Source organism: Rattus norvegicus, chromosome 17 (assembly GCF_021556685.1).
Source record: "Rattus norvegicus strain SHRSP/BbbUtx chromosome 17, alternate assembly SHRSP_T2T, whole genome shotgun sequence".
NCBI lineage: Eukaryota > Metazoa > Chordata > Mammalia > Rodentia > Muridae > Rattus > Rattus norvegicus.
This window is the reverse complement of record NC_141550.1, coordinates 53,670,861-53,682,059: the sequence shown is the minus strand read 5'-3', so window position 1 is coordinate 53,682,059 and position 11,199 is coordinate 53,670,861. Positions and strand designations below refer to the sequence as shown.

General features: G+C 36.5%; 1 protein-coding gene across 8 annotated transcripts in view; it reads right to left on the bottom strand.

Moving 5' to 3' along the window:
• Positions 1-227: 227 nt before the first annotated feature.
• Cdk13 (cyclin-dependent kinase 13) overlaps positions 228-11,199 on the bottom strand; it is a 90,818-nt gene continuing 79,846 nt past the window's right edge. For 2 of the 8 annotated variants that reach the window (XM_087590679.1, XM_087590683.1), the window contains 5 exons: positions 10,794-10,925; positions 6,640-6,687; positions 4,600-4,805; positions 2,882-3,151; positions 1,043-2,459 (listed from right to left, as the gene is read on the bottom strand). In XM_087590679.1, coding sequence (XP_087446805.1) covers positions 1,609-2,459; positions 2,882-3,151; positions 4,600-4,805; positions 6,640-6,687; positions 10,794-10,925 — 1,507 coding nt within the window. In that variant the 3' untranslated portion in view covers positions 1,043-1,608. 8 annotated transcript variants of the gene reach the window in all.

Genomic DNA, 11,199 nt, shown 5'->3' with positions numbered 1-11,199 from the left:
TATGAAGGGCATGAAGTTAAACTGGCTTTCCAGAACAGTTCTTCCCTATTTAACACTCCAATGGAAAGGTCCTAGAACAACTGAAGCTGTCAGTTGGCACACTCAGTGCCCCAGACTCTGTCCATTAGTGAAGGAGATGCTGGCTATTTACCTTTGGTTCCTTTCCAGAAATATAATTTTGCTTTTTTGTGTGAACATAAACATAGTGACACTTGACAACATCATAGTTATTCTTTCTTGGTTGATTTTAATAGAATAAAAATGACCTAATAGCACTGCTCTAATCTGGCAGAAATTACAGTAAATTTCACAAAATTGAAAGGAAAAGGTAGTTTTCTCTTTGAGTTTTCTTTTTGCTACGTAACTTGACATTTTCTTAAAATAATTATATAACTTTAAATATGGTGTTTGCCACCCTCCTTCTGTGAGCTTTAATATATTTATTATGTATCATATGATTTTATTTTGTGAATTGTTATACATATTTGATTCAAACCCCTGCCCTCCAAATAGAAACTGGGTTAGTATGACAGCCAGAAAGAAAGAAACACACTAAAATTCTCATTCAGCTATTACTTTCAACAACTTAACTGATCAAAAAAAAAAAAAAAAATTAGTACTTCCCAGAAGTAACAAAAGGTACCGAGTTCTCCCTTTCTTTTTCTCTTACACTCCTACCGTGAGAAGGTAACAGTGAAAGTTAACAGCCAAAAGACAGGCAGAAAAGGACCGTGTGACAAGCAGAGGGGATGGACCTAACAGAACTGACCAAACAACTCCTAAAAATGGAGAGCTTCGTGCCCCTTCAGCACAGTGCAGACTCCCTTGGAAAGACAGTGGTGGAAAGGCTAACTTCATCCGCAGTCCTGAAGCATACCTGTTAAGGCACTTACTCGAACCCCTCCCCACCCGACCCATAGTTTTCATATAAAAACCACTATTTCATTTGAATGAATTTTGCTGGGTTATGGTAACCTGAAAAAAACAAAACAAAACAAAACAAAAATAATGTTAACCATTTGTTTTATATAAAACTGTTGCATCAAGAGAAAGGTTGTGTTTTATTTTCTGAAATGAGCACAAAGTACACCTTTCACAATAACACTGAAAGCAGGTGCAAAGACTGACAGTGACCTTTGACTAAAGGTAGCTTTGTAAAAAGAAAATACCAAAGAAATCAGTGCCCTTTCTGATTGCTGTAAAACTGGGAGGGTTGAGGGAAAGGGGTAGGTTGTTTACATAAAAGTTGGTCCAAACTTACAAAAAAAGCACAAGTGTGCATAGTTCAGAAGATCTGCAAGAGGGCCATAAAAACATTATGTCCCTAATGTTAGCATCCACTTAAAACTGCAAGAATACAAAATAAAACTGTTAACTAAAATCTGTGACGATGTACAATCAATAGAGCTAGTTTTAAGAACAGCATGAATTTAAGCAAAGATTTTTTTTGTTGTTTTCTTTTTTCACTATTGTATGCAAGACCCTTTCCACATAAAAATAAAGCTGTTGTTGAATTAATATTATTCAAGTCTCTTGGATTGCTGCCTGAAATTGCAGCTAGAAAAGTCTTTCCAGATAAAAATGATGTGCCTGAGGAAAAACAGATACTCAGTATGGTAACCCTCTGCCTCGACCTCTGCCAGCTGATGTGCTAATGTGTCCCCTGTATCCTTGTGAGTATCCAGGTCCTTGGGCAGGAGAAGTCCAGGTCTGTCCATGCATGAGGCTGGGGCCACCTGGATTTTCCTGTAAGTTACCACCATAGTTATAGTTGTGTATCTTTGCTGGCAAGGGGTGAGTACTCTCCGGCCCTGTGGAAGGGTCACTGCTGTTTGTGAGGACCGTGATAGGACCATGGCTGTACTCAAATCTATGGTCCTTGTCTCCACTAAACAGCATGGGACCAGCATTGAGGTAAATGTCTCCGTATCCAGCTACTGAACTGGGAAATGACTCGGTGAAGGCAGAAGTCTGAGGTGGACCACCAGTGTGAGATGAAGTAGTACTGTAGTTATCCAGAGACTGAATATCTGAGTTTCCGATGAAACTGCGCGCCTCCAACGGTGCAGCAGCAGAGCTACTCCCCAGACCATCACTGCTCACATAAGGGGCGGCAGAGAAAGACGCTCCAAAGTTGTCTTTATAGTCTGAACTGGGCACGTACGTGTCTCCTGTGGAATAATCAATACCACCTTCTCTTTTGGGATCATCCTGGGGCTGATGTTGAGCAAGCAGCTGTAAGAGGGCTGCCTTCACTCCAGCATGTGGGTCAGTTAATGAAGAACTAGTAGTAGGTCCATGCTGGTTTTCTGTCCGATAATCCAGGTCCTCCTCAGTGACTGGTGGTGGTTCAGGAGGTTCAGGAGGTCGTTGATCAGGAGGCAGAATCCGAGGCCGCTCTGGCTCTGGTGTCAGCTCCAATATCCTCCTGTCTTGGTGTTGGATGAGGTCATCTTGCCCTAAGTAGAATAAAACCAAGAAAGAGTCAAAAGTTACCATGGAAAATGAAATATTCAGAACAGTTACACATTTTACCTTTCACAAAATACCAAAGGACACCTCACAAGTGTTCATGTTGCCCACTATCACGTAAACACAAGATTACTAAAGAAATACACTATTCAACTCCACACAGTCGTACTTAATGCTTGAAGAGTAAGTTTCTACTGCACCCAAAACATTTATCCTTTTGTATTGAGAATTGAGTTATTGTAAATTTACCTTAGAAAATATAATATTCATAATGGACAATTTTCTAAACAATCTAGTCCAGGAAGTAAACAGAATAGGTCTCACTAGTGACCTGAGAATGTCTTCAACACACCTCACTGAACAGTCAAAGCCACAGATAGCAACAGCTCTGCGCAAGTCACTCACTCACCAGAGGCAGGAGTGCTGGGTTCTGGAGGCGGCCTGAGTTGCACTGGAGCGTCATGTCCTGATCCATTCTCCCTCTCCTCCAGCATGGCATCTTTCTGTTTTGACTGCTGGGCCTTTATTAACTGAGTCAGGAGGACTGCAAATGCACTCTGCACTGCAGCCTGCGCAGCGTCAGTTTCCACTTTAGGCTGGATGCTCTGTGAAGGCTGAACTCCTCCCAATGATTTTGAAGACTCCTGTTGTGGTGTTGATGGATCTGTCTGTTTTTCACCTGTTGCCAAAATTCCAGCAGGAAGGTTTATTTTATTTAGCTGCTGTTGAGTCTCAGAGTTTACCTTAATGTTCAACACTTGGACAAAATCAGCCATATTAACACTTGATTTAGATTGTAGTAGGTTTAGAAGAATTGCCAATTCACTGTGGTTTAACGGCTGTCCAGGGCCTGTTATTACTAAAGACAAAATGCATCGATTAGAACTGCCATAATTCACAGTTTCCCCGACCCCTATAACCTCTTCATTATACAGTATTAAAACTCCATTTGAGGGAGAATTATGAAACAATGAGAAACAAGCACTGAAGGAAGTCTTCTTACCCATCAGACATTCAAAATCTAACTACAACACAAGCCATGATAGACATCAAAACTACAATCTGTTTTGGGTAATTCATCTTCAGGAATATATTTTTCAAAAGAAAAATCAAGATTACCAGCAGAGTCATACACAGATTTAACCAAGAGCTAACACTGTGTAAGAGAAATGAACAATGACATCTAACAGTGCCAGCACTTTCTAAGCTTTTTGTGGCCTTTACCCCTCACAACCACTTTATAAGACAATATCTATTAATTATCCTAAAAGAGCGGATAATTTGCAAGATCCTGAACTCTCAAATTTAATTCTGAATGCAGTCTCTGAATTCTTTGCTATCCCACTTCAAAAATGAAGTTAACTGTGGAAAGAACTTTTTAGAAATTAAAACTAATGTTTTACACACTGTGATAAAAATCTGTTTTTATTCAGATTACTTTATAAAAATATTAAGCCATTTTGAGTTACAAAGACCTACACAAACATGCATATTACATATTAACTCATTACCAGTAGACATATCTAGTTAATTTTCTTTCTCCAATATTCAGGCTAGACCTGACAGATTCCTAGGTTCTTCAGGGAAATTAAGACTTCAATATTTAAAAAGCTGTCAACTAGCAAGCATTGTGGCACACATCTTTAATCCTAGTCCTTGGGGGGCAAAGATGGGCAGCTGTTTGTGAATCTGAGGCCAATCTGCTTACAAAGAGAGTTCTAGGACATTCAGGGCTACAAGATGAGATCTTATCTCTAGATAGATAGGTAGATGTGAATGAAAAAAATAACTAGGTCTAAACAACAGATTTCAATCTTTTAAAATACAGTCTTAGACAGAATGATGTACAGATATCCACCAATGGGATAAAAACTTCCTTTGCAGTTTTGGCTATCTTTGTTTTTTCTATGCCTTAAATACTGAACTTCACAGACTAATATTAATGAAAGACATACATACTCCTGACTCCTAAACTAGAGAAAATGGAAAAAAGTCTGACCAATCACCACCAATCTATGATCTGAGACTGTAATGTAAAAAAGCCTTAACACTTATCTTTTTGCCACACACAGTCAACACGGGCCACAAAGCAATGCAAACAGAACAAGGCAAAGAGACCTTACTGACCAGGTGCTCCACTGGAGCTGTTCTGAGACTTTAGCTGTGCAGGTGGCAGCACACCCTGGGGCGTGCTAGTTCTGCTGTCATCTAAGCCCAGAGACAAGTCCTTTCTGGGGGCTTTGATTGTGGAAAGATCATCAGTCATGCCCATCTGTTTCTGTCTTCTTCTCTTTTTACTCCATAATTCATGACAATCTTGCCACAAAGGAAGGCTGAAAAAAACGGATGAATTCTAAATCACAAATGCTGTAACAAGAAATACTAATGTTATAATGAACCACAAAAGCCATTCCCCTTTCACAAACCATTCTGGAAAACTTCATACAAACATTTAATAAAATTCCATCATCCTTCAGGATTTTAACTTTAGTGGTGGTCTAATTTTTCTTATTTATTTGTCCTAATTTTTTATTGTTTGAAATTCTATTCATGCATTACTGTGTTTGATCAAGTACATCCCACATCTCCCCCCTAAAATTCCTTTCTTATCTCCCCTAAGTCTCTATTCCCTCCCAATTTCATGTGTTTTCTTTGTCTCTCCAGTATGTGTATGGGTAAAAGGCTCCCTGCTGAAATACAGGCAAACTCTAAAGGGGCCACATCCCTGAAGAAAAAACATGACCGTCCCTGTCCCAGCAGCCACGAGCTACAAATATCTCCTCAGCTGGAAGTGGACTTTCATCACTAAGTCCTACCCTCCATGCTGGGATTTTTGTCTGGCTTGGTCCTAAGTGGGCCTTGAGCATACGGTCACAGCTGCTGTGTACTCATTTGCATAAGTATCCTAGAGATGAACTATTTTTGTCTTCTGAATAATCAATATATAATTGTTCATCAAACTATGAAAAATATATATTAATAAAAGCTAGCTATTATCCTTGGTATAACCATTTAAAACCAACTACAGCATACTGTACACTAAACAGGAATTTTGAAAAAGGATGCAGAAACATGCTATTTGTAGAAGCCAGACATAAATAAAAAGGAGAGTAACATAATAGGCTAGAACACAGGATTCGTACAAAACTTTTTAGTAAAATCTTTTTAGTCACATATTTGCTACTTTTACCAACTGTTTTAGAAATAAACTGTTTCTATAGATGAGTCTCAAGAATAGGTAATCCAGGCACAGAGAGGCTCATTATACTCATCAACAGAGTTCTACGTAACTACCAAAATTACCTCCCATTCTGTAATAATTTTTCATCTCAATATAAATCTATAACACTGAACACTAAAAGTAACTTTTTCTTAAAGACAAAAATATTTGATTTACAAATCCCAGGAATAAGGTCATGTAAACTTACTATTACTTTTCTCTAGCTTAAAGGTGAGAAAATTAAGGCTTGGAAAGGTTAATAAACTTGCCCAGAATATCTAGATTCTTTTAAGTAATGCCATCTAGTGGTATATACCTGCTGTCCTCAACTTGGATGTTTATCTCAAGAGGTACATAGATGGGACTTTCCAAGAGTGTACCTGAGGTTGTGTAAGGGGATTATTTCCACATGGACCTTTTCAAAGACTGAACTAAAAGAATGCCCTGAATACTCAAGTAGATAATTCTTCCACAATTACTTTCTCATATTATAAAGTAAAGGCATATGCAACAGAATGGTTGAATCTTAGCAATATAATATTAATTTAAAAATGTCATTCCACAGGATTACAGAACAGCATGACACCTTTGTATAAAATGAAAAACAACTACATTTTTAAAATGTAATTTTTTTATGGATACATACAGATGGCAACAGAAAATATATACAATAAGAAGGAAACGGGAATGATGGTTACCTTGGGAAGAAGAGGGCAAGGGAACACGTGGGTAGGAAGAAGGGTTATGATATGATTAAAGTGGGTTATTCTCAAGGTTCTAGCTTTTGCTTGGTAGGCTCATGGCTGCTTATTAACATTTAAAATAACTAATTAAAGTAACTAAAATAAATAACAAAGAGCCATGCATGGACCAATGATGAGTGACACAAGGATTATGATTAAACCAAGTCTATGCACCTGAGGTCCGAAAACAAAACAAAGGCATACCTCTCAGCCATCTTACTATGGTGCATTGCCTCAGCGTGTAAAAACCTCCTGGAGTAACAAACAAAGGGATAATTTGAAAGATTGATACTGGGAAGCTGTAAGGCATCAAAAACCCTCCAAAAGACTTTCCTTTCTAGGAATGTGTTTGTGTTTTAAATGTGGGCTGTAGCCTCCAGTGGGACGCTGATTTCAAATACACTATACTACTTCAGATTAGGGTAAATAAAATCATTACAACTCCTCCACTCTAACAGCCAAGAAATATAATGCTCTTGTGGAAAAGCAAAGATATCCAGGAAAAGGATTTTTTGTTCCCTCCCGCAACTTAGAGATTCATTACCTTAACACTCATCTCTATGAAATATAAACATAACCTTACGATAATCTAAAATGGCAGATTGATTATGCTGATTCTCTAAATAAATCCGGCATGTTCTCCAGATAACCAAAAGTATGTGCTTCCTCGAAGATTCAAATGCTGGCTCAGCCACTTACTTGCTATCTTGTCACACAAGTCACTGAACTGCTATGTCTCAGTTTCTTTTTCTTTAAAAATAAGGTTAACCATATTACCTATTTCCAGGGAACAGAAGTAGTATGTTAATTTGTATCAGGGCATCCTTGGTCAGAGTCACTCACACAATATGCATAATATTTGTGTCTGACATCACTGATCTTTCAGTTGTCTAAACGTGTGTTTATCAAATCATGAAATACTTATTCTAATTATAGATTGTTACATTACTGTCCAAATGTCTAATGTTTTTTATATTGTTAATAAGGTATAGGCTACAGGCCATCTAGGTCACATTTTATTTATATAGTTTATAGAATAATACCCCTACTTAGTAGTTTCTCTTATATATTAAGTAGAGGTCATTAAATATTTATATAGCTTTTAATTTAAATACTGAATTGATATCATCATAACCTTAGCTTAACTTCTTTAGTGATGTATCCAAGAGCATACATTCCATAACAGTTTGACAGAACACCCAAGTGTACTACTCTCTTTATTTTTAATAGAAAAGTGCAGTAAAGTGTATTCTGATAAAAATAAAGTCTGAGTTTGACAAAAATTATAGTGTATAAGGAAAAAAACGAAACAAAATTCCCTAAGTCTTTTAAGTCATAGCACAAAAAATGGTAGAACTAGTAAAATAAATAAATAAGTAAATAAATAAAATGAACGACTAATGTCTAAATAAGCTTTTGGGTCATATGACTTCTTTATTATCAAGAGACCTACAAGAGCTTTTCTCTTTCAAAGAGAAAGCTCTTCAAATGATCTCACTTTTTTGTTTTTGGAGATGTGTGTACAAATATGTTTGTGTAGCATGTGTGACCTTCATACCCACAGAAGTCACAGAGGGCACTGGAGTTTTAGGTGGTGGTGAACCACCATTTGGGTGCTAGAAACCAAACCTCTGCAACCAGTGACCTTAACCACCGAGCAATGGTTCCCATCTCAGTCTCATTTTCTGATTAAAAACAAAACAAAACAAAACTTTAGATACTTAATGAAGAAGTTCAAAGGCAGTGATGCAGCTGTGTATACCTTCTTTCAGTGAATACTCATTTGCAAGGAAATAACAAGTAGATTATAATTAATGCAGAACTATGTCTTGATGTCTAGTAAATAGGACTGGTTCAAAGCTATGACAACTACTACGTGAAGTATTTATAGGAGAAGATTTCATTTGGATCACTTCTGCTACACTTTATATCCACCAACTTCACTGATGGTTTAAAACACTTAAATGTGTACTAGTGACACAGCACCAAATACCATATATTAATATTCATAGAAATGTTTTAAAATTAAAGTACATTTATATATATATCACAATTAATGTAATATTAGTTACACTAGAATAAAAATTTAAGACATAATGGACGTTCAAAAAAAAAAACAAAACAAAAAAGAAATGCCAAATGTTGAACATTTTCTAAGTGAATTTAAAGGCCATTCAGACCCCAATGTATACACGATTAATATGACTATAGTACTTAAAAATGTTAATTAAAAATTCTTTTGCAACTTGGCTTAAGAAGTTTATATGAAAATAAGCTTGAGACAGCTTTACTACAATTCTTTCATGTGGATTAAACAATTAGAATTACCAATTTTTTACCCAGTAACTGGACAAAATCAAATCATATTCCTCTTGACCTATTCTATCAAGAAAAACATGTTACCTTGTAGGTATTATTCTTGCACTGAAAAATATTAATCTAATCTTGATCACAGAAAATCAATCAAATCCAAATTATGAGATGCTTTACCACACAGCTCCCTGGGACTGGAGATGTAGCTTAGTAGAAGCACTCGCCAGGCATGTGTTAGACCCTGGGTTTGATGTCCACCATCAAAAAGAGAAGTCAGTGTCATCAAAACCTTCTCTAAGAGTGAGGAAAGAGTGAAGATACATGCTAAGTAAACAAATATGTGCGTTCTGAAAAAAAATTGTTCAATCTTGACTCGATAGAAAGTTTTTTTTTTTTAAATGTTACTGGAGAGACTTAACTATGTACTATGCTCTACAAGTTTTTAGGATGTTTTTGTGCTATATAGTAAGAATATGTGTAGTAAAGTTCCAGTTTTTATAGATTCATGCAACAGGTTAACATTCAACTATTTCAAATAAAGTTTATAAAGTAATGAAACAAATGTGTTCACACACCAATAATTATTGATCTAGGTGAAGAATATCCTACTTTTTGGTAGAGATGAAAACTCAAAATCAAAAGTTAAAAACAGTAAAACAAAACAACAACAAAAAATCTGATAGGCTACTAGAGTCAAGCCGCTTGGAGACTACTGGTATATCTAAATACGCAGAAGAATGAGAAATACTAGACATTTAACTCAACAGTATACCTATATAGGTTAAGTAGTGCAGACTCAAGAGACATAGAAAGGAAGGTCTTGAGTTCAAGGCCAGCCTGTACTATACAACCCAAACTGAGGGAAAAAAAAAAAAAGAAAGAAAGAAAGAAAGAAAAGAGAAGAAAAGAAAAGAAAATAAAAAAATTGAAAAGAAAAAAACCTGGAACAAAAAAGTAGTGAATGGGGGTTGGGGATTTAGCTCAGTGGTAGAGCGTTTGCCTACCAAGCACTAAGGCCCTGGGTTCGGTCCCCAGCTCCGGAAAAACAAAAAAAAAAAGTAGTGAATGATTTCTGCATGTCAGATGATAGTTATTTTTTTTAACTTTCAAACTATCTCATGGGCCATGTATATATAGTTCAATCAAATCTTAACTACAAACCCTGTGGAAATACACTCAGTACAACCCAAAGTGGAAGAGCCAGGATTTGAACTCTAAAGCCCATGTTTATTCACTTGAAATATGTGAATTTTATTATAGCAAAGGATTTTATTGGAGATAGGCTTGCTTTAACGCTGCTGTTCACATTAACAGATACCAAGGAAACACCTACAGAACTTTAGCTCCTATCATGGAAAGGCAAACGGACAGTCTTCTTCCCAACCAATTCTAGACAAATTATAGAAGCTCTAAGATTTAAGAAACTATATATTCTAATTCTCCAAACTACGTTTTCCCTCCATGAGAAGAATCATTCCAAACATACTTCTGATATTAACATTCTTTGAAATAATGACAAGGATTTTCTATTGTGCGAGATGTCACAGAATATTTTCAGAACTTGTTTCTTATTCAACTGACTTCAATTTGAGAACTGGCACCATCCTTTACCGTATTTGTATTCTTGGGCAAGTTTTTTAACCTCTTTGAGCCTGCTTCCTCCTCTGTTAAGCAGCGGTAATGATACCTACCGTAGAGGGCTGTACAGATTAAGTTGGCATAGGACTCAAAACTCTGGCTAAAGCAGCACCATTAGAAGTGCAGGCCTGACGGCCATATCCTACCACTACAGAATTGTTATAAAAGTGAAACATATCACTACTCAACATCTGCTAAAGAAATGGTAAAGGCTGTTTTTGCTGTTCTATGGTAAATTCAACAATAAACAAGCACCCGCATGCTTAATGTGCAGATCATGTAATTTTCTGATGTTTTCACCTAACTCTTTCAACTTCGGCATGGAACCATGGATCATGACAACTAATTAACAAAGTTTTCAAAGCTGTTTATACTATGCAAATCTAAAATAAAAACAAGTCACTTACTCTGGTGGAGGCATTTTGGAGGGTTCCACGTCTCGCAGGAACTCACACTGAAGAGCCTGCTCGGCAGTGCAGCGCTTACTGGGATCCAAGGCAAGCATGTAATCAAATAAGTCGAGTGCAGCTGCAGGGATACTAGCAGCAGAGGACACGAGAGTCAAGCACAGTTCACACTCTGCACTTCTATAAGCACTTACTTACAACTGTGAAAATTAAATTTAAATTATATTCTAAATTCCAATCGCTTTACTCCGATTACCTACATCTTTAAAGTTCTCCTTTCTTTATTAACTAATAAATTCTGGTTATAATTTATAGAATACTATAAAGAAATAGGTAACTGCAGCTGATATTTTAAAACATTTATTAATCAGTTAAGTGTTAATGAAATATTGGTTAAATAATGTAT